The 23833-nt window shown below is 39.1% G+C and overlaps 1 protein-coding gene across 3 annotated transcripts in view; it reads right to left on the bottom strand.

The window, feature by feature from the left end:
- Positions 1 to 23833, bottom strand: part of PTPRN2 (protein tyrosine phosphatase receptor type N2) — a 621494-nt gene that overhangs the window by 65733 nt on the left and 531928 nt on the right. For all 3 annotated transcript variants that reach the window (XM_031615965.2, XM_031615966.2, XM_031615967.2), the window contains exon 14: positions 14552 to 14746. In XM_031615965.2, the coding sequence (XP_031471825.2) occupies positions 14552 to 14746 (195 nt within the window). The remainder of the gene's footprint in view (positions 1 to 14551; positions 14747 to 23833) is intronic.

Genomic DNA, 23833 nt, shown 5'->3' with positions numbered 1-23833 from the left:
AGGGCAGAAACACTGAACAGAGTTTCCTGGGGTTGTCATCTAAAATCAGGGTCACAGAATATGCTCCTAACACAGTCACTATGCAAGGAAATTCAGAGTTCAGGCTTCTCGACCACTGCTTTTTCCTTTTCCCATGACCGTGCCTATAGAAAGAGCTGAAGGTCACGTCGCTTTCATGAATACCTGATAACATTTCAGTAACTGGAATATACCAAACACTCATTTCAATGGAATTGCAACCGGTTTTGGTTTGGATGTTTCATTTAGAAGAACAGGGTTTAAGTGGTTGATAAATATGGATATTTAATTTACGCACGTTAGCTTCTGTTTGTACAAGACACGCCAAATTAAATAATAATGTAAAAGATGAATTAAACAAAACTCACTTCCAGCCCCTCTGTACATCTTACAGTAGATCTCACAATAAAATTGTTCAATAGTTAACAGCATTTAAGTTATATAAAAAAAAAAATCAGGGGACCAGGCCAAATACTGCTCTTCTACAGCATGTGATGAGTTGTGACATCTCTTAAAAACAAAAGTGAATTCAAAGCACCAAAACTTCTCTGCTAAAGGCAACTTCTCACTGTAGCAACTACAATGAGAGCAGTGTTATCAGAATTGCCCAAGGGAGGCACCTTGGGAAGGGCAACACATTATACAGCTGAACAAAAAGCAGAAGAAAAACTCCCAAAAAACCAAGTCCCTGAATACTTTCTGATAAACACTGGATGTCCAATTCCATTCTCACAAGAAATTCTCATTTTCTTCTTACTCATAAAACCTATTTTTCACAACCTCTTTTTTCACTATATATTTACACTAATGGTTTGAACATCATACCACAATCCAAGACATAGCTGTGATATATTTATTCCTGCTAATGACACTGTATACTTAAAATGAATATTTTTAAAATAGATCACTACATACTAATTACCTGAAAACACAAACCTAAATTCCCTGCCTTCTTCCTCTCCAAGCTCTGCTAACTCAATTAAGCATCTAAATTTGGGTTCTCAGTTGGATACTGTATTTGCAATTTTAGATTTTAATGAATTAAAGTCTGTCTCTCTTTTCAGAGCGCTAGTACAGTCACCTTCATTTACTATATATAAAAATCACCAAGAGGTAAATAGAGAATTCTGAAAATGTCATGCTTAAGAATAATCTCCTCTTCAAGCGTGGGCAAATTCTTCAGAGATAATGAGACAAGGAAAACCCAGGTAACCATGACCAAGTACATCAAAGTGATACAACACACAATATGCTTGGACAGTTGGACAAAGCACGCCTTGGCCAGACGGTGGCCATTTTAAGGGTAGAAAGGAAAATATTATTCCTAAACATCTCTGTTAGAGCAAGGGGGGTAAACAGTAATACTCTTACTGCTCTTCTAAAAGGCATGATTAAAGTCACACAGCGTTTCTCCAGGTTCAAATCACAACTCATAAAAGAAAACCCTTCTACTTTCCAGAGATTTTTTTGGAAAAAAATTCCCATATACAAAAATGTACAGACATCTGTATTTGTACTCTTTTCAAAACTGAGAATCTTCAGCATGATATCTAAGAAGTCTTCCACACTACATCCAAAACCTGCAGACTACGTGTAAGCACAAGTGAGAATATGGTCACCTGTGAGAAAAAGCAGGGGGAGAACAGACCAAGTAATCAGCATTTTCCTTCAAAAACTCATGTAACAGCCAGAACCAGGAAACTTCAAACCGCACAAATGGTCAAATCTCAGCACTCAAGATGATATTGAGACTGTACGAGGAGACAGACAGAACAATACTGACCATGACAAAGATGTGCCCTGTATCTACTCAGTTCCCAAACAGACAGAAAACAACAAATGTTAAGGCTACCTTTAAGCCATGTTCCATGAGATTTTCAATTGAGGTTGGCTCAACTCAGCAGCTCTCAAATATTTTTCTCACAAAAGCATTTAAAAGGGGTTGTGAAGTGGAGATTGAAAAGCTTTAGATGTAAACTGCAGAAATATAGCCTACTCTTTAGACTCCTGGTCTTGCATGGAAGTATATGAGTTGGTAAGGGATCACACTGCAAAGAAGTTTGAGGAACACTGATCTAATCCATAGATGAGAATACTTTAAGGATAGACTGTGATAACAATATGATAACAATAATAAAGGAAATGCAGTGTGAAAGAGAACAGAAAAAGAAGCCAAATAGAGGCAAACAGCAAAGTAAAAAAAAAATGAAAGATGCTGTATTACTAAAAAAGAAAAGCAGAAAACAAAATGTTATAGTTGGTGTTACAGCTGGAAAGATTACTGTGGTGAAAACAGGAAAAGAAACAAACAGGGAAGGAATACTCACCTGCATCCAAAGATCTAGAACTGCAGGAAAGACTCCACGGAAGAAGGATCTCCAAAAACAAATCCTTTACTAGTGGCAGTCAGCCCTTAAATGGGGTCAAAGAGAGGTGGAGCCTGGTCACACAGGTGAATTGCCTTCACCTGTGCTCCCACAGCTGACTCAGTCCTTTCCTCAGGTGATCAATCAGTGGTTCAGGCAGTGACTCAACAATTCCCATACACAAAACAAAACCAAAAACCACAGTAAATGAAGAAAATGCTGTAGAAGAAGGCATATCCAGTAACTGTGCACTGTGCCTTTTCCTTGGAACTCTTCTCTTTGAAGCAACAAGAAAGCATTGAAAAAGTGAGAGTAGCAGTTTTGCGTAGACAGCACAAGTTGTCTAACCAGCTAACCAGAAGAAGAAAGCAAAATAAAGAACCTAACAATTGATGCATGTGTGCAAGGGCTAAGGATCTAGCAGTCTTGAAATATACTCTTGAAGTGTATTTTTTCTCAATTCAGAAGAGACCCAAAAATGAGTAGATGGCATCCTTTACCTCACAGGGATAACTATAACCATACATTGCACATCATCAGTTTGCTTCTCATAAGCTTTCCAATGCATATTTAGTATCTATCATCTCTCCAAATATGGAATAGTTTTCTATTATATAATGAGGCCAAAACTAAACTCACTGAATACAATATGACAAACACAGGGGCAGCACTCCCAAATTCTTTCACGTCATAATTTCATGTCTTATAATAGGCCAACAAGTGACAAAAAAAGAAAGGCAAAAATATTACCCTTTAACATGATTCCTTGTTTATTAGAGCCAGTAGGAATAGCTGTGAGAGCAGAGCACTGGAACACCAGAGAATGGGGGTCTACTCCTGGCTCTGCTTCCGACCTTAAGGTTAGTCTTAGCCTTGACAGTTCCTTATCAGAGCCTGAGCTTCCTGGAGTAAAGAGACAGGATAATGACACTGACCTTTAAAAAGAACTTTGAACCCACATGCTCCACCAAAAGTGCATAGGCGTATGAGTCAGATTTTTATTATTATTATTATTATTTTGGTTACTGAAGTTAGCTGAAAAGCTCCCAGTGACTCTGATCAAAATTTCTCCTACAGGCTCCCAAGTACCACCTGAAGGGCAAAGTATCCCAAAATTCAGCTGCTAGCACACACATATGCTAAGTCAACGGTTGGTGCATATCCTCTGAGACTGCAGTTTTCTAGACTCTGGCAGAAGTTTAAAGGATATAAAAGTCACATGTAGACATCCTTAAGAAAAATGCGTTAGGCACTGTTAGCATATTCCATGTGTGGTGGCAGCAACTAGGCAACATTAAGCAATAAAATGTGTAATGCTTTCAGTCAAATTGGTCAAATGCAGAGTTACCAAGAGGTGAAAGGAGGCGATGAGGACATAAGACAACAGGCCATTTCTCAGGCAGAAGGGGAACATCTGTAGGACTACAGATATTAAATTTGCTCTGTAACCTTTAATTTTAGGAGTGAACTCACAGAAATTCCCACATTCTGCACACAGGTACAGCTCAGAGCAGCGCCCTGGCAGTGCAGGAACATGGGGCTGTTTACTTAGTGTTTGTTGTTTTGATGGTATCTTTATACAATGTCCACCTAACTCACATATATCATGTCTCAATCAAAGCATTTAAATGACCTCTATTTATTCTGCAGTTTAGATTTGTCACTGGAAAAGGCATGTTGACATCTCTTAAGTTAGCTTCTGTCTATAAAGGGATGCAAGCAAATTAATAGTGTTGTTTAACTTACATCTCCCCCAATATTTATGTGGCAGAGACCACTGCAAATTAAATTTCATAAATTATCACTCCTTTGCTTTTCACCATTTATGTCACTGTAAATTTGCTGTTTCCTCATCCTGAGCAATGACAACAACATCCCCAGCTTCAATTGTATGCTCCTGTAAGAGATGGCAACTGCAAAGATTTCACTGAGAAGTTTAAATTTTAAAATGTCAACTAGTTTTCATTAACATTTGAAAGATGTGTGTATTATACCTCTGCCCACAAATAATTACCTACGCTTCTACGAAGACATTGCTGCTATACATGGCATTTGTATATAAGCACACAGGGAGGTGTTGAAGGGCCCACAACTGAAGCTTCATCTTAAGGCATTACGTGACACTGGTAAAAATAAAACCTGGAAACACACCATCATCTGGAGGAGTAAGAAGGCCTCTCTAAACACAAGCAAACTTCGTTACCAGACATAATTACAGCTTTTTTTTTTTTTTTTTTGCCACATAGAAATATCAGGGAGATCTGGGGCCCAATTCTGATGCAGCTCCCACCTGCTAATCAGCAGAGTGCAGATGCAGCCTCGGGCACAATTTCACCTCTCAGACGCTGTGCTGCAGCTTTTTTCCATTGTTATCTCAGCCGACATCTTTACTTTTGTCAGATGGATATTGTACCACCGCCCTGCTACGCATTCCAGGAATACGAGCACAGCAAGCAGCTCGGCATCAGCTCACACATGAACAGCCCTCGCTCCCATAAAATATTCATTCATTTAAAAAAATATTTGCACCCCGCTGTCAAACTTAGACAAATTCATACCGAGTCTCAGAAAATAGCTGTTTTAATGGTAAATGATATTCCAGAAACCTCTTTCAGGCTAAACACTCTCGTCAAAATTATTTTAATAAGAAAGATTAACAATTTCAACATTAGCTGCTAATCCCCTTTCATTTGAAACTGTGCTGATAAAATTCTTTGCTTGTCATTCAAATACTAAGTAATAATTATAGATTTGGGGCCTCCATCTCGTGCTTCATTAATAGTAAATTGCATGGAAGTCTGCAGCATAGAGCCAGCTTTGATACATCTCAAAATGCAATTTCCATAGCTTTCCTTAGCTATGTACAATTAATTACAAAGTTAATAAGGGGAATATGTTAATGAAAGGCAAATTATTCACTCAGACCACCTGGTCTTACCAAATTTCTTTAATACATTTTCTTCTTTCTGTGAATTTGGATGACAGCAAGAACACAACTCAGAGTATGCTTTGCTAATCCTTCAGTTTTTGTTTTTTTTTTGCAAGAAACTAAGATCTACTTAAATAAGAAAATAACGTAATCAGTACTAAATAACTGACTTATTTGTTTTCTCACACTCAGTACCTTTTTGATGTTAAAGCAAAAATGCTTAAACACATTTGTAATGATCAAATTCTCTCCAGTGCTCAGAGTATAACTATAACGGATTCAGTAAGGAGACATTGTCATTTTTTATTTGTTTTCATTAAAGGAATGTGTTGTATATGCACATATTTAATCTAACAAGTACAAATACACATAGTTCAATTCACTGTGCTGTGACAGCCATGCAGCTCAGTTGCTCTGTATATTAGGGCTATTGGATGTTCATGAGAATGTTTTAAGGTGTACAAACAGCCAGGTCAAAAAGAGGAAAACCTCCACATAATTCTTCTTTTAAATAACACATCTGTGATACATGGTCAGTGAAACCTGTTCTAAAGACATGCCAAATCCAGAATCCAACCATCTTCAACAGACATTAATGTATTTACTACTAACCACACCGAGAAGAAAAACAGCTTGGAACCTGGGCACCATTCATTGCAGCAATTTAATAAGAAAAGGGCACAGGCTAATTCTCAGAGCAGTAACAAGTCATGCTTGAAGAAGGTAATTCTTGTGAGCACTTGCCACCTCTCCCTTCTATTCTTAGTTCAGTGAAGTGGTACAGCAAGTGGACAGAAACAAGAAATAACTCTTAATTCTCCTCTCCCTTAGCTGTTGTGGATGCCCCATCCCTGCAGGCATTCAAGGCCAGGCTGGATGTGGCTCAGAGCAGCCAGGTCTGCTGGTTGGCAACCCTGCACATAGCAGGGGGTTGAAACTAGATGATCATCGTGGTCCTTTATAACCCAGCCATTCTATCATTCTATGGTTCTACGATTCCCCAGCTTTTATTTGTTTTCTTTTGGCCAGCTGGAAAAGCTCGTGGTGCACCAGCACACAGCTTTAGGACGAGAGGATGAGAGAGACATGAGAAAGCTGTCAACCAGAAAAAAAAAATGGGAAGACACTATTCCAGCCCAAAACAAAAACCAACCAAACAAAAGTTATAGAAAAGAGAGAAAATCATTGCCCAAGTGTATGTTTTGTAAGGACATGCTGGGGGTGATGGAATATTTGAGGGTAGTAGCTTTCCATTTTATCTGGTTTTGACCAAAAAATAACACACTCCTCCTTTATGAAGCAGTAAATACTATGTCATCAACAAACATGGTTCACAGATTATTTTAATGTTTATCTCCTTATTTAAAATTTTTTCCACAGCTGTTTCGTGGGTGCATATGCAAAATTTGATCATCACAGGAGTGTTTTTCCAGTGTCCTACACGTTATATTTTAAAAATAACACCCAAACTCAGATACCTTACTCACAAAACAGTGCCAAATTAAGATCTCATGACAGGAAAAATTTCAGCAAGTATGGGTTTTTTTCTTTGTTTGTTTTTTTAAATTTTGCCCTGAAGATGAGCATAAACAGACTTATTTGAATCAGTGGAGGGATTAAGCTGCCTTCATGGCCAGCAGGGTCTTAACTATCTCCACTGGTACAGCACACATGAGGAGAAGGATCTCTCCAAAATATCACTGTGGATTTCCCGTGTATTTTAAACTGCAATTGGTATGTTTGTGCAAAAACATAGTGCTCATATTATGTCCTCTCTTTCTAAGCACCAATAGTTGCAGTTGCATCCTGAACCTCCCTCCCATATCTGAACTTTGCTACCAGTTCAGAAAAATGCAACAGCAGATCATATAATCTCATTATCCTGACTGAGAAGTCCTTCTGAGTAACTTTTAGTGCCTTTCTCCTTACAAATATGCCTATTTCCACTTGTTAGATCCAAAATACCATTAATTGCTGAATCTGCTACAATGTGTTATCACAGACTTGATACAAACACAAACACAGAGAAAAGCAGAACCAAAAGACTATCAGTCTCCCTGATGAGTGTCCATCTCTGGTTTCTACCTCTAGTGCAACTTTCAAAAGCAGCTGAGGACCCAATGACATGGCTTGTTTTCAATACAGAGGAACAAAAAGCAGACCTTTTCATCAAACAGCCTCCTACCTCTTCCTATGGTTCGTGCTACAGGGGGTAATGATCTTGCCTTCACAATACTTGGACCATCACTAGAAATGGAGAAAAGCTGAGAGATGCAGGAAGAAATGCAGACATCCACCAGCCATGGCAGTGATCCTTCCTTTTTACTAGGTGCATCCAGCCACACAAGCTAGTCAAGCATCAAGTATTTCACCCCATACAACACTTAAAAGATTGCCACACTACAACGTTGGCAAAGATGTTTTCTTCATCTTTCCTACTAAAAGCCTTTCTTGGAAAGGTACAAAGTAGCTAAAAGTGTTCAACCAAAGCAGCTTGCAGGGAGCTGAATTGAACACCTCCCTATCAAGCAACAGATCAAGATATATTACAGAAACTTGGCAAGTTAACTCTAATGGTGAATACATTTGGGAAAAACAACCAACAGGGGGAAATTCAGGGGGGAAAAAAAAAAAGATTTTGAAATGAATATCAATCTGTATTCAAGAGGAATGTTTTTCCTAATTTAACGTTGATTGTAATTGTTGTTATTTCCTAAGGAGTATTCAACAAGATTAATATAGAAAGAGGGAGGCAACTGAACATGAAACAGGAATTAAAATGCAAAAAAGTAACTGCTTCATGAACACATTTTCTCAGTTTTATTTAAGAAATCTATGTAGTACGTACATCCGTTGATAGGATTTCTGGCTCTACTTGCAGAGCCATTTTTGTAAGCAACAAGACTTCTTGTACTTTTTTGGAAGCTTCTCTTTGTTACTGTATCTCAAGTCCTGACTTTAAATAAACAGAGGCAAATGTTTCCAAATGATTTAAACACTCAGAGGGAGAGAGAAAAAAAGCATCCTAAAATGAAAGGATAAATGTCATTTCATCAACAGAAAATCTTCCAACTCTGCCTGTCCCTAAAAATGTGACAACTCAGGGAGAAGGGTAAAGATTTTCTCATCCACAGTATTTATGTCCTTTAGGGGATATTGGCTATCTTGTCACTGAGTGATGCCATACGCACAACAGCCTTTTCTCATGTGGCTCCTCTAATCTGACTGCCTGTGATAAAATGGCCTTTAGGGCCACAGCCTTCTTGGGACTAGGATTTCAAGAGACTCCTACATCTATTTATATTGGTGCAACTGAAAGATAAATTGGGATTTAGATCCACTTAACATACGTGTAAGGAGCTCGTGCTTTTAGCTGAACTTTGCCACTGACTCGTCTTCCTTTCCATGCGAGGGAGGATTTTTTGTTTGTTTTCTCAGTCGGAAGCTTTTATAAACAGAGTATCTATAGTCTCTGAATTCATGAAGAACTACGGAAAAATTAATGGTGGCAGGAGGAAAAAACAACATAGAAAAATAAAACAAACAACAAAACCGCTAACTAATCAAACACCGTAATTGTGACAAAGACCCTGTTCTCACTTCCTGCACTCCTCACCTTTGTCTCTGCTGGCATTAATCACCCTGCAGCATGTGTCTCCAGGCAGTGCAGTATGCTCAGTATGCTCACACACTGCTCCTTATGCTCCTTCGCTCAGGAAATGTTTTGTGCACTGGGATTAAACTCAAGGTGGAAAGTACGCCTGCATCTGGCACAGTACTATCGGTCCTCACATGCTGCAAGTTCTTTGTTTAGGAAAGTGGGTTTAGATGCCTTCTGCTCATGCTTTCATTGCACTTTAAGAATAAAATCCCCAGAATTTCAACAAAATTTGGTTGAGGATTTAACATTCACTTTTTTTTTTTTTCTTGGAGTGTGTCTTCTATCATACACACTCCACACTCCTCCATGTTCAATTCAAAGAAAATCTCTAGCAGCTACCCCAAGGAGTTCATTTTCAAACCAGGCATACTGAAGTCATCTAAAAATTACCATGTAGAAACTATAAGATACCAATGTTATCAAAAAGCCCCAGCTGCAACCTTGGAAACTATTCTCTCCTTCTACATCTCAAAATAAACTCATCCAGAGGGTGGTGAGACACTGGAACAGGTTGCCCAAGGAGGTTGTGGCTGCCCCATCCCTGCAGGCATTCAAGGTCAGGCTGGATGTGGCTCTGGGCAGCCTGGTCTGCTGGTTGGTGACCCTGCACATAGCAGGGGGTTGGAACGAGATGAGCATTGTGGTCCTTTTCAACCCAGGGTATTTCTATGATTCTATGATTCTATGAAGAAACCTTACATTGATTTCAGCATCGGAACAAAACTGCATGCAAAATTCAAGTTATTGGGTTTGACTAGTTTCCCAGCAGTAGGTCTCTGTCCCCTAGACACCTCTGTACCCCAAATGGTGCTCAAAGACCATGAGAACCTCCTTTTGACAAGCAGTTCTCATCCCTCGCTTCTCTATGGGGAGGGTCCTTTTGGTTTAGCAAGTATAATGCAAGGGCAAAGTGATCAAGTGGACTTACATCTCCCCCTTGCAAAGCTCTCAATTTCAGGCTCTTGGCCATTTGCTCCCACTGCCTTGTTCAAACCCATAACAATACTTTCTTCTCCAATTCAATACCAGAGTGTGCATGAACTATCACAAACCATTATTTTTTCCAATACATAGAGCATTTTCATATCTTCAGGGAGAACACTCCTCAGACTACCAGCTTAAGCAACTACCAAAATTGGTTTTGGAAATTCACATTTTCTGATACTCTAATTTATGTATAATGTTTCAAATTTTGCATGTGTGTCTTTTGAAGGAAAAAAAAAAACAACAACTCAAACACAGAAAATCACTTCTGCTTCTGCGAATTCCCTCTCATGTATAGCATTCAGAAAATTACATCAAAATGTTGTCAAAAGCATAAACTCCCTTCTTGCACCACAGTTCTTTACATAAAAATTCATAAGGTTATATATATTTTAATCAAACATGCACGGAAATGTATGAAGCAAAAGTGGGATCCAATCTACCTAACTTACGTGCTGAACTTGTGCTTGAGTATGAAAAATAGAGATTCCTTCATCTAAGTTGGAGATGCTCCTACTTGGAGCCACTGAAAAGACATCTGGTCATGCACTAGACATCCCTGCTTGAAGAGGGGGTTGGACAGGATGCAGAAATCCCTTCTGACCTCAACCATCCTATGATTCTGTGAGATTGAAGATGTCAGTGGGATGCTGCAGGCAGAACAGCAGAAGTCCCAAGTGAAAACCTCTCTCCTTAATTCTCTGGAGACCTTCATAGCTACCCACTCTCTTCAACAACTACAAAGGGAATTTATGGACTCAAGTCAGCAACACCACTTCATCAAGTATCTAAAAAATGTAGGTAAAATTAGGAGTCCCAGTAAATTATACCATGTATCTCCTGGACACCTTCAGAACCCTATGGTTCTTCTCTTGGACTACAGGGGGAAGTCTGATACTTTATTAGGACTTCTCATGGAACATAAAATACGGATGTACACATGTGAGTAAAGTGGATGGAAATCTGATTCCCAGTTTCTGCTCTTTCCTTTGCTCTGACCTTCTGGAAAACAATCATTTTCTTGCAAAACAACAGTGACTGAATTGAGGGCACCTCTTTGTTGTTGCTCGTGCTGAAACCAGCCAGTCAGTGCAACAAACATGACTGCATAAAATGTGCTCTTCTAATTACATTTTCCAAAGTGCTTGTATTTTTCAGAAAGATGATAGAATCAAAAAAGTGCCATATGGGCCACCCTCCTGCTGCAAATGTGAGGAAAAAGGACGTGAAAAAGGAAAAAAGCACGGAACATTGGTATGGCTGTCCTTCTGGGTATCCTGAGTCCTCCCTACTTCCCACTGCCAATAGTACAAATTGCCTCATGCTACTGTCAACAGTGCACAGACATTGCCCTTGCTGTACAGGAAAGTGACAGAAATGCAAGATTTTACTCTCAAAGACTGATTTAATCCTACCTGAGGAGACTGCCCCACAGCCACATGAGTTTGGCACATTCCTGGTTTCTTCACATTCCTGGACCTCAAGTGCTACAAGTGACCAGCTAACCACAAGCAGCTAGTCCTCTAAAAAAAAGTACCTGTGGCCAACCAGAGACTCCAACAAACTCAAGGTTCAGGTGGTTTGGACAACATTTCAGCTACAACCAGGCTTTTCCAGTGAATTAAATGAGCTTTACGGTAGCATTTCTGACCAACAGTACCTGTGAGCAAGAAAGAGACTATGTGGAGTCACTTAGCAGTTGCAGGTTTATTTATTCTAAGTTATTTCCATTCAAGATTTATTCTGTTTATAAATCAAAATAAAATATTTCCCACTGCCACTTTACACAGTAATCTATTGTTTCCTTTTCTCTTGGGAGGCCTTGGCACCTATGAACAATAAAGGCTGAGGAGCCCTAACTCAGCTAACTGCTACATCGCCACACATTGTGGAGCTGAAAAACACATTTATAGAGCTATAAGTGCATTTACCCTGCAAAGCAGATGGCATTTGCTATCCTTGCTGGGCCCCTTGCTAATATTTCTTGTTGCTTTTTCAAGCATTGAGATATCTTTCATAAAAAATATCTTTAAAAATTCAGAAGATGAGAGGAATCTAGCAGCAGGAAATGGGAAGAACTGGGAAAATTCTTGCATTGAATGATCTATAAGATGTGAAGTGGGGCCTTTTACTCCCCTCAACTTGTAGCTGCAGGGCAGAGGCAGGAAGAGCTCTGTCTGGCGAGTCTTCCCATTGCTGAAGTTCATCTGCCTCTCCAGAGGCGGAGAGATTCAGGCAAATAAGGTATTAAGGACACATGCATTTATTTTTGAGCAAAACATAAATTGGGCCAGCTCTCCGGTTTCAGTGTGACCCACGGTGACACAAAACAGGAGTAATCCTGATCAAGTCCAATCATCTGCCCTAGTGCTGCAACTGCATGATGCTGATCTTCCCATGTAAACCTAACCTGCCTTTGCCTTCATCAAATCATGAATTTATGGTTTAACTACCTCCCTTAAGTAAACAACCCAGTGCCCGCCTGACCCTCCTATTAGGCTTGCCCTGATATCCAAGCTAAATGCATCCTTTTGACTCTAACTCACATTTTTTTTCCTATTTGTATCATCTGTGCCCATTAAGAACAATTTTTCCCCATCCCATATTTCAAAGCACAATACACAGACTTCTCTGACTCACTGGCTTTTATTTATCCAGTTTAGACTACACAAATTAACTACTTTTATTCTCTCTGTGTGGTTTGTACTCTCAAGACACTACAGCATTTCTTTTACCCTTCCCTGAACCCTCACCACCTAAGATACAACACATGCTCTTAGATAGCTAACATATGTATGAGTTCATTCAGGGTTAAACAGCACTGACTGTATTATGGACACTGAACACCATAACAGTGATCTTGTGCCCATCTGATTCTATTTAAAAGTTTATTTAAAGACTTTTTTTTCATATAGCTTTCCTGTAATTTTGCAGAAATTCCCATATCCAGAATAAGAAAAGGATTTGATCAAGTACTTGGAATGGTTTGGAAATATCAAATGCATTTTACCATATATATAGGAAATTTTGCTTTTACTTCCATACAAATATGGAACACTACCACAGGAATTTGGATTTATTTTGAGGTTGGACAACTGGAATACTTTTTTTCTCAAGCATTTTATTTAACTGTGAAAGAAAAATCAAGTGAGTTTCACTCCAGTTAGGCAAAAGTGGGACAATAGGAAGTGTGACATACGATTTTCTGCCATGGCAGAAAACCCTTTCTAAACTGCAGTTGTACATCAGTGTTAAACTTAATATTTGCAGGGACAGGGAATAAGTGTTTACTCAGGATGACTTTCTGGGATAAAGAGTCTGTTTTTCAAACTTGTCCTGCTTTTGCTCAGTTTTATAGCTGACTTGACCAAGGCTGAAGAAGGTCAGTAACATGGCTGGGGTCAAATTAGCTCTTTGGGTTTTGCTTGCTCTCATTCCATTCTCCGTTAGGTGAGATTGATTAAAAGAACTCAGAGAAGGTCTATCAAGAGTACTTTCAAATATAAATCCAGAAAAAGAGAAAGAAATGGAAAAAGTATGACCCCAAAATATCACATCATGAAGACAAACTTCCTTTTCAAAAAACCCACAGGTCAATCTTCAGACGTGCACAGAGGTGCATAAATAAGTCAAAAGAGAAGTGTCCAAAAACATGGCAATGGCACCAAATGGAAACGGTCCTTACTTGAAAGAAGTCCTACTAAAAAATAGCACAAATCAAACACAGAAAGTGAAATAACACAAAATAACATGATCTTTGCCATTACCTAACAACTTCTCAGTCAATTTCAATGCATTCTGCAAAGACAGCAAAGAAGTAAAATAAGGCACAAAACCCAGGGATTTCCCCACAGCTCTCCCAGTAGACACTTAGAAGTGAAAGACAGAATCAAGCAGCAAGTCCTGACCACTGGCCTCTGTTTTGGACTGCTAGAGCTGTTCCATGCATACAGGAGGATTTTCATACGTCCATCTCCTACCACTGATACTAATCTCAAATTAAGTTTGGAAGTAACCCAAGTTTTCCAAATCAGTCTCCATTAAGAGAATATATTTGTATCCTTCCAAACATAAAAGAGATCCAGCTTAGAAGGAAGAAAACCTGAGAAAAATAACAAAGTTAAGGTCTCTTTCCAGAGGTAATGAAAAAGAAATTGTTCCATATTACTATGTAATATTCTGTTGCATTCTCAGCTCAGACACCTCCGCACAATAACAACACACAAGAAACAACCTGATCAGAAATTTAGCATTTTCTTCAGCTGTCCAAATGGAGTTAAACATAAATTAACAGCACAAAAGGACAAAGCACGACTTATCCTTTTTGAAGCAAGCACACAAACAATTTGTATGTCCAAGATAAAAGAATATTCCCCAGAGAGAAAAATAAACAATATAATGAGAAAGAAATGAAAATAAAAATCCCTTTATTTTAATTATACAAAGCTCAGAATACCAAGGAGGCTCAGGAATATTTTTACACGTGAAAAGGCAGTCTCCATTTGTGTAGAAGAAGTTAACTCCTACCAAAAGCTGAGCGGGCACCTCACATTCTGACGACATTTCACATGCCTGGAAGAAAAACTGCCTTACCAAGATCATGTGGCCGGTGGAGATGTCCATGTTGGACTGCACCGGCTCCTCGCACCAGGACGACGTGCTGCTGCGAGCTGAGGGGCTGGGAATGGGCCCATCACTGAACTGGGAGGAAACACTATTGATTCGAGAGGCATGCAGGGGCTCTGGGCGATCAGATGTCTTCACGGCCATGCGCTGACGGCATAGCTCCTGTGGAGAGAGAAGGAAGAAACAACCTACAGTTAAGGAATAATTACAGGATACACTCAACTGGAGACATACAATTTACAACATGTTTCCAGGCTGGAAGTGTTGGTTTTTTTTTTGTTTGTTTTTTTGGGGGGATGGAGGAGGCTCTCTGTATCTACAAAGTTTAAATACTCAATGAAATTACTATATGATGTCTATCCGAACCTTTCAAAAGTTTAATTATGACGGTGTACCCATCGCCTTGAGAGTAATACTCTGGAGCTTGACTTTTCCAGCAGATCTCCCTTTTTCCCTAACACTGCCTCACCTCCAGCACAGCCACTTTTGAACTGTGTGACTTACTGAAGTTAATGGGGTTGCACGGGAGTAATCGAGAGCACTACTTGGCCCTAAATATGCAAACTCAGCAAGGCAACTGAATTGATGTGCCCTCCACCATAAATTCTAGTTGATAGATGCATCATTTCTCTTCATTAAAACAGCAAACTCACAATGCTTCCTCCCTGATGTGGGGCAGAGAGGATGAAGACTGACATTAATGAAGAATAAAAACAGAAATCTGTCACTGTACCGTTTAGGCAGCTGTGGCAAAGAAAGAAAATTTGAGCTATCACACACCCTAATGCCAGCCATGTAAAAACATCAAAATAGATTGCAGTACAAATAAGTATTTTCACTCACATTTCACTTTCACTGTGCATAGAATTCACGTAAAAGAATTCACAGAATGGTGGTTAGGCAACAGAAAATTCTGTTGGTAAAAGCAACTCTTTTCAGTATAAAAGTCTGACTTAAATGGGATAAACAGACCCACACTTCTTCTGTGATTGTAGTAATATTCTTAGAATCACTTATCTGTAGTAAAATCTCAGAGAGTATAATAAAATTATCATTTTTTAGCATATGTCTATTGTCCATGAGAGACACTTGGCTGCCTGTGCTGCACAGCAAGACTGGCTAGTCCATGGGATCTGGGCATATTGCAGGCGCAGTGTGGCTGCACATTTGTCGTGGATTACTCATTCTGCACAGATGAGCCCTAAGAGCACATTTTTTTGCCTCGAGCTAACAAAATAATACAGTCTGAAGAATTCATACTGTTGAAATGCTGCGGCCTCTGTTTTCTTATTCACTGATAATACAGTTACAGCCCTAGTGCCATCAGTAGGATGATGTGAAGAACTCCATATATCAAGCACAATAAAATCTTTTCCATACAGAAGTTAGAAATATAACTTTAGGAGAACAGTTTTTATTTAACCTTGCAAACTTCAGGGTACTGAAGATGGATCCTAAACCATGCAGTAGCAAGCATGCAAACAGACAAAACCACTGAAACCATTGTATGGAGGCTCCTCTTGTTTCAATGTGGCAATGATTAAAGACCCCTCCATACATCTTCCATTTGCCTGTCTTCTACCAAAGCTTCCACTTGCCCTGTCATTAGAGGTGCTTATGCAGAATTGTTCAGTATTTACAAATTATTACAAAATTCAGTATTTATGTTTTTTTTTCCCTAGCTTCCACTAGAACATCTTCTGTCACTTGTTACCTCTACTGAACTTCTTACCTATTTTAATAGACCAAATATTAGAAAAAAAATCTCAAAAATAATTTGAAATTGAGTCGCATTTATTAATGTTAAATAAGTCAGTTAAACTACCAATATATAGAAAACCAGACTTTATTATACATTTTTTTAAATATAAGGACAAAGAAAAGATATCTCTTTTTCTGAAGGATCACATGTAATCAGAAAAGACAACAATAGTCCAAAATGGCTACTGTTAACCTCCAAATGACCTTATAGCAGTGCAATTTCAAATCCTGGCTTTTAGCAGATTTGGGGAAAAGTATAACAAAGAAACTTTTTAGACAGAAAAATACACCTGAGAAAACCAGAAAGCTCTTCAAATAGATACCAGCCACTCTCAGAGGGAGTGGCTGACTGAACTAGGCAAAACTATAATAAGTAAAGGTATAAAAATACGTAGTCTATCACAGAACTGCTAAGATGTGTCTTCTGGCTAGCATGCCACGTGGCACAGATATGAATTTGTTTTATTCAGCTAGACATCCTGCCACTTGATTCACTCCAACTCTCTACTAACAATAGCATTTGTACTCAAACAGGATCTTTGTTTTTCAGTTGATCTGTTCCTGCTGCTCATATCCTGCCCCAAGTCATAATCCTCTGCTTCTACAAGTGGTTGCTGTGGAAAGGATTATAGATCTCTGCTAACAAAAGAATCAAAAACAAGTGAACTCTATGAAATTAATTTAACATTTTTATGCAAATGCTAATGATAAAATAAATAATATTATAGCCAACTGGTGCTAGATTAGATTAACTTTCAAGTAAAAATAACATCTTGGACAAATAATTTAAAATGCTACCGAGAATCTTTGTTTTCCAGACAGATTTTAACATGTTAGTGGTCCTCACAAAGGAAGGAAAGGTTGAGAAACACAACAAATACAAAAAAAGTTTTTTTTTAAAGAGTAACTTTATCCCAAATATCAACATGTTTCTTTCGTGACGAATATACAACCAGAACAATTATTCCCAGAACTGCTGTAACTGTCAAACACGTTAAACAAAGCGAGCATGTCACTGTACACAGCCAGAAAAAATGTTTAATGTAAACAGGAAGGTCAAATCAGAGTCACACAAAATCACCACTGTGTTTCTTGATTGGTGTTTTAAATCTTCAAGACAATGGGTTGTTCCCTGCCTGTAGACAGATTTTTTTGTTTGTTTTAATTTATCCCCAGATTGGTCCAATGGCCCTGGGCAGCCCTTCCTCCCCCACTCCCAGCAGCCCAGGCTGAGCAACCTGCCATTCCCCACATGCCTCGGACATCTGCAGCTTCTTCCAAGACACCCACTGTTAAACCTGACCATCCTGACACCCTTTGGCTTTCTAGCATAGCTCCATCTACAGCCTAGCCTTTCTCTGCATACAATTCAGGTGCTTCATTGAAAGACATCAGCTACACCTAAAAAAAGCAATCATAAAGCACAAAGTGAAATACGAAGAAGTGATCCTCTTCAGCCTTCAGGCTTCGTCTACATCACCATCTACAGAAACTTCAACACAGAGTGCATTTGGAGGGTGCAAACGGATTCCATTAGGACACTGGGACTAGGGAGGTGCAGCTCAAAGTACGTACGTATCTAAATGTGGGATTTAGGCTTGCATCACACTCAAGGAGGGCTGCTCTGGCCCTATGAAAGGCATGGGGAATATGGGCTGTTCCACACCTGGTGTTAGAAGGGAAATCCCATCCCTGGGCACTTATGGAGGTGTCATCACGTCACAAGCACACAATGCCCTGGGAGGTTAAAAGCCTCACTTATAGGATACCTGCCATCTGTGCACCTCACCGCACACTCAGGTAATTCTCTTTCCAGTTCTCCAAAATCTTTATTCTCCTAAGCGTTTAGCAAACTACCACCTACCAAACCATAATTAGAGTTAGAACTTGGCTAAAACGTCAAAGCCTCAAACAGCATGAATGAAACAAACAGCTGTATTTCTGTATCGTCTCAGCAGATGCACCATTAAAAATATTTGCTAAGAATGAATTCAGTTTACTGCTGCACTTCTATATTTAGCAGAGTGGCTGGGGCTATTTCTGCCATACTGCGACTCTGTAACGTCTAGCCTTTGTTTGTGTATAGTTTGGGTGCCATTCTTCATTTAAAAACATCATTTACACCTAAAAAAGCAATCATAATGCATACAGAGAAATATGAAGAAATGATCCTCCTGACCCTTCGGGCTATGATCTAATGGATGGGTTGGACGTAAACATTTATTTAAAAGGTAATTTGAAGTTTATGACATTATTTCCCATCACATGGGAATTGCTATCATACTGAGGCACTTACTCTGTTTTTTATTTCCCAACATTTATTATCAAACTTATGCGGCGGTCACATGCAATATATAATGGAAAAGTAATATCGCTGCGTGACAAGAACTGCCATAACCAAGATAAATATTCTGTAAATAATGTCCAGTTAAATGAGTTCAAAGTACAGCACAATGATCATCTGTAGAGAGCTTTTTATTTGAGACATAATTGATAACCTTAAACAAACCATAAACGCTACTCTCAGAAAAAAGAAGGCTCTCTTCCAATGAGGCTTTAAAGTCTTTCTAACACTTGGTTGTCCTCACAGAGATACAGAGAAGCACAATTATTATTTCCTAAGGTACAACAAATGGATTTTCAAATCCACACAGCCCACTTGTGAATGAACCACATCACAGCACGAATGGAATTTATCCAAATTGAAAAAAAGGGCATCAGTAGACTTGTCGTGACTAATGGACAACAACTGATGGATAGAGAGCCAGTCATTCCACACTGCTTTGTTAGAAGGGGTCTCTGAACCTGAAGGGCTTAGTATGAGGTCCTCTTAACCAAGGAGGCACTGTGCCTCTTCGGAAACAAACCCTACAGATACCTCTCCGTGTGTTTTATTGAAATATTTGTTTCAGAGAGAAACTGATGTATACACACCGGGGTGAGGGTAAGATGACAGAAGAGCATGATACTAAAACACGTCTGTGTAATGGTCAGAATTAAGTTTTTCCCCTCGTATTCGGAGCTTCAGGTCCTGCCAGCACCATCCCAGTAAGGGTACAGCCAACACGCACCTCAGTGTTATATTCATTTCTCTAACATCACCCACACATTATAGATTTTTCTTTCTTACATATCAATGAAAATAATATTTATCTATATATTTCTTTAACTGTGCCCCAGACTTGAATAATCCCAAAAAGGAAGTCAAGGAAACAGGCCTGACATTTCCATTCTTTTCAAAATCTCTGCTTGGCAAATCCACATGGAAATCACCTGACCCAGTCCAGAAACAAGTGTAGCACAATTACGTTCAGAATTAAAAACAGCGTAAGAAAGAATAAACAACTTCCAAAGCACAATTACTAAGAAAATGCAGAGACATTAAACAAAGAAATAAGTGTGTTTATTAGTGGTAGATGAGCATACACAAAGCCCTTTCAACCTCAGTTGCCAAATACTCTAGCAGAACCAAGTAACAAACATACAGAAATCATTTTATATGCAAAAATCAACAAAAATACAGAAATCATACAGAATTCATTTTATATGCAAAACAAAACTGTTTTGTAGAAATTTTAAATTAAATACACTATCTAAATTGTAAAATTTTTTTACAAAGTACAGCCTAGGGTAAATTTTAAGATACCCTAGGCTCTACTTTGTAACAAAATACATAATGAAAACTAAGAATATACACAGAGTCATAGAATGGCTTGGTTTGGAAGGGACCTTAAAGACCATCTAGTTCCAACATTACTTTTTTATAAGTTGAGAATGAGAAATAAAGATCTTTAAGAATGCTTTTCTTAGTCTTAATACATGGGAATATTAGCCTTTAAATTACAGAGGTATTATTTACAGGATGAGCTGCAGCCAGCTGCATGCTTACAGCATGGATTTAACCACTTTGCAATGGTTGCAGTCATAATACAGTGAGATTTAAAAGATGAAAAAAATAAAGCTCTTTTTTTTTTTTTAAACAAATAGATCCAGGACTACAAACATCATTATTCTCTAACTAAATTTGCTTAGTGTTACTACAGGGTGAAGCTAAAGTCATTTGGCTGCCTTTGTTTTGCTTTCGCATACTTAATACGCTTGCAGGTGCTATAAATTCAACTTTAACTTATTTACTGTGTTTGCAGCTTTGGGGATAATTACAGCTTTATTACCATTTATTTTTGAGTAACTGAAACATACTTTCAAGCTTTAGTTTCATTTTAACATCTTTTCTGTCCAGGAGTAAAGGAGCTGTTTATACATGTGGAGTATTTACACGCACGTTTTCTACCACTGCCAGAAAAGGCAACTACTGAGGTCAGCCTGCCTTCGAGAAGGGAACAGAGAGAACACTGGAAAAATGTCTGTAAGTAATATTTAGAGAGATCCCATTTCTGACATGGTATCAAATGCATCGTTACGTAGCCACACCGTTTGCTTCATATTTCTCTAGACCTCGCTGGGGAGGTGTGTGTGGGGTCAATTAGAACAGAACATGCATATATTTGATTGTTGGCATAAATGTGCCCTGAAACATTCAGCTGTGAGCGACAGTTGTTGTGACTACCTGCACACTCACACCACACCACCATCTGTATATTTGCATCCCAGTGTAGGGGTTTTAATTTTCAATGACCTAAAAGGCAGGGCTGCTGCTTCTTAGTCAAACACCCATCTTCCTAAAAAGACTCCAATTTTAACTAGAGTTTCAACATTAAAAATTTCAATTTTTTTTTAGCATTCCAAGCATTCCCTGGCGGGGATTCACATAATTATGACTCCCCTTTCTTCACACTCACAAAGAAAGAAGGGACCAGGCAGGAAGGCAAAGCAAAGAAAGCATGGTAATCCTCAGATGGAGAATGACTTTTTCTTCATTTGCGTTTATTTGTTTCATAACCTCTCTTTAAATTCAAGCATTTGCACTGTCTTATCCAAAAATCAAACAAACAGAAAGCCATATTCCATCATGATCTACCACACAGCTCTAGAAATCCAGCAGGAGTGAATATGCACCCAACCAAACACACCAATTACCCAACACTGTTCAAGGAAATATCCTTATTTTAACTCTTCCAGTGACTCCCACCAACACAGTGGACATCTGGACAGCTCAGAAGTTCATAAAGGGACAGAGCTTTTGCTCACCAAGGAGATGGCAGTATAGGTTGGGTAATACTGCCCTGAAATAAAGACAGGGTTTCAACTGCTACCCACACCAGGAAAGCACAGGCTTCTTTGCAGATCATGCTGCTTCCCAGGGGTCAGGGCAATCTGAAGACCATGCTTAGTTTATAGTGCTGGGGATTTCTGTTCCACACAGAAACACAAGACCAGTCTGTGCTTATTTGAAAGGGAAGAGTCTCAGGAAACATGAGGGAAGTGAGAAGGACTTCACAGACCAGAAGACATAATGAAAATTTTTTATGTTTTTTAAAAATGATTCAAATTAATATTTTCCCCAAATAATGACAACATGGTAGTGTGTTCTTTCAAGCCTCGAAGAAACTGCAGGGATGCAACTATGGGCCTACTAGGGCTAGTAGGAAAGACCTGTACTCACTCAAGTTCTACTGGTCTAAAAGCTCCCAGGTTTCTCTCAGAGTTTTCCTGACAGTGTCTGAGCAAATTCAGACAATGCCAATTCTAGAGGTGGTAAGATCTGAGATTCACCTACATGTCACAAAGAAAACCCGCACATCATCTGAGTAATGTATTTTCTTATGTAAGTAATATTTTCTTGTGTTTTCAACCAAATCTGGAGTATGAACTGCATTTCCCACATTGAAGGTGTAATTACATGCAATATATGACAAGTAAATGGAAGACTGGGAGGGGAAGACATGTTAAGGGCTAATAAGGATGTTACAGAATCCGAGTTCAGCCCTCAACCCTATTAAGAACCTGAGATATAGCACCCAGCTACAAACATGCAGTCCCGTATCCACAGTAATCTGCACAACTGGCCCTACAGCCATACCCTTTATGTGCAAATCAAACTTCACCTTTTCCATAATTTGTCCATTTTAACCAACTCCAATACAGGCTGATGTGGGCACAGCTGCAGCTTACTACAGTTTTGCAGAGCAAACACACCACTAGCACAGGGACAGCCACACAGCATGCTTTACAAATGAACAGTAGTAATGACTGAATTAACCTGCAAGGCCATGCAGAACCACGTACAAATCTCTCATGCTTTGACTTTGCCTCACGCACCCCAAGCTGGACCGGCTTCCAGCACACACCAAAGCTCTGAAGAGAACTGCCACAAATGTTTCCTCTTCCACTCCCAGCATTTATAGCTGCCTGGGGCCCAAAGCAGGCAAAACTGCAGTCCCAAGCCAGCTGTAGCTTCTCAGGAAAAATACACATTAAAGCTGTGAAGTCCACTATTTTATTGCTCTGCAGGACTGAAAATGGGAGATCATTTCTGGTAGAAATGAGACTCTCCAGCTTGTCAGCAGAACTCAGCATCCTCTTCTAGCTCAGAAAGAAACAAACAGCCACAACCTTATGTCTAAAAACGTTGCTTTATCCCATTCTGGAGTTTATTACTGCTTCTCCTGAAGTCTGCATAACTCCATTCATGGTAACACAGTCACTAAAACCAAGCAGAGAAATACAAAAAGGAGTCCTAAAAACTTGTAAAACTCTCAAATCCTTTCTCTGTGGAAAGCGGTGATACACATCAGACGTGAAGCTGGGAGAAGGAAGTATTTATCAAGAATGGCCATCAGCGATATTTTTTTCCATAACATCATCTGTCATGACAGATGAATGTGCCAGTCATTACACTCTCCTGCCTTAAAACTAAAGTCATTGCTTTCTACCCATTCCCCGCTGAAAATAAAAATGAATTCGCTGTTCAGCTCTGCTTGGAATAGCAAATGCAAATTTTGCCAACAAGAAAACAGTGGTAAAAACACAGAATTTATAAAGCATGGCTGTCTTAAGTAAGTCAGGGCAGGTTATTAGGAGCTCAATATGTGGTAGTACAGTGAAATCCTCCTGAACTCTGAAAAAAATATTACATATGAGTTCTATCGTATCTCCCAGCACAGATATTCTATCACACACTGCAAAAGCCTACAAAGACTAAAAATGGTCAGTATTTCTACATATCCACTTCATTACCATTACGGGAGATACCGGAAGAAGTGAGAGGGATTTTGTACTCAGAGCTCAGTACTGATGTGCAGAGGTAGAGGGGGACCCTCACATCTAGAGTAAACAACCACAGCAGCAAAAGATTTTAGCCTGTATTTAACATCACTGGATATCTTTGCTTGGTGCTATCCAGAAGTGAGAATAAGAGTTTCACTTTTTCTTCAGCTCCTCATCTTACACGCTTCCTACTTTTCTACGCTGCCACTTGTAACTGTTTCAGAACAAATAACCTGTATTTTCCATCTCTCTTCGTACCCATTTTCCCTGCTATTAATCATTCTTGTCACCTTTTCCCCGCTCCCTCTATTTCTGCAGTGT

Source organism: Phasianus colchicus, chromosome 6 (assembly GCF_987193195.1).
Source record: "Phasianus colchicus chromosome 6, bPhaCol1.hap1.1, whole genome shotgun sequence".
In the NCBI taxonomy this organism is placed as follows: domain Eukaryota; kingdom Metazoa; phylum Chordata; class Aves; order Galliformes; family Phasianidae; genus Phasianus; species Phasianus colchicus.
Note: the sequence above shows the minus strand (reverse complement) of the source record. Positions and strands in the feature narration are given on the sequence as shown.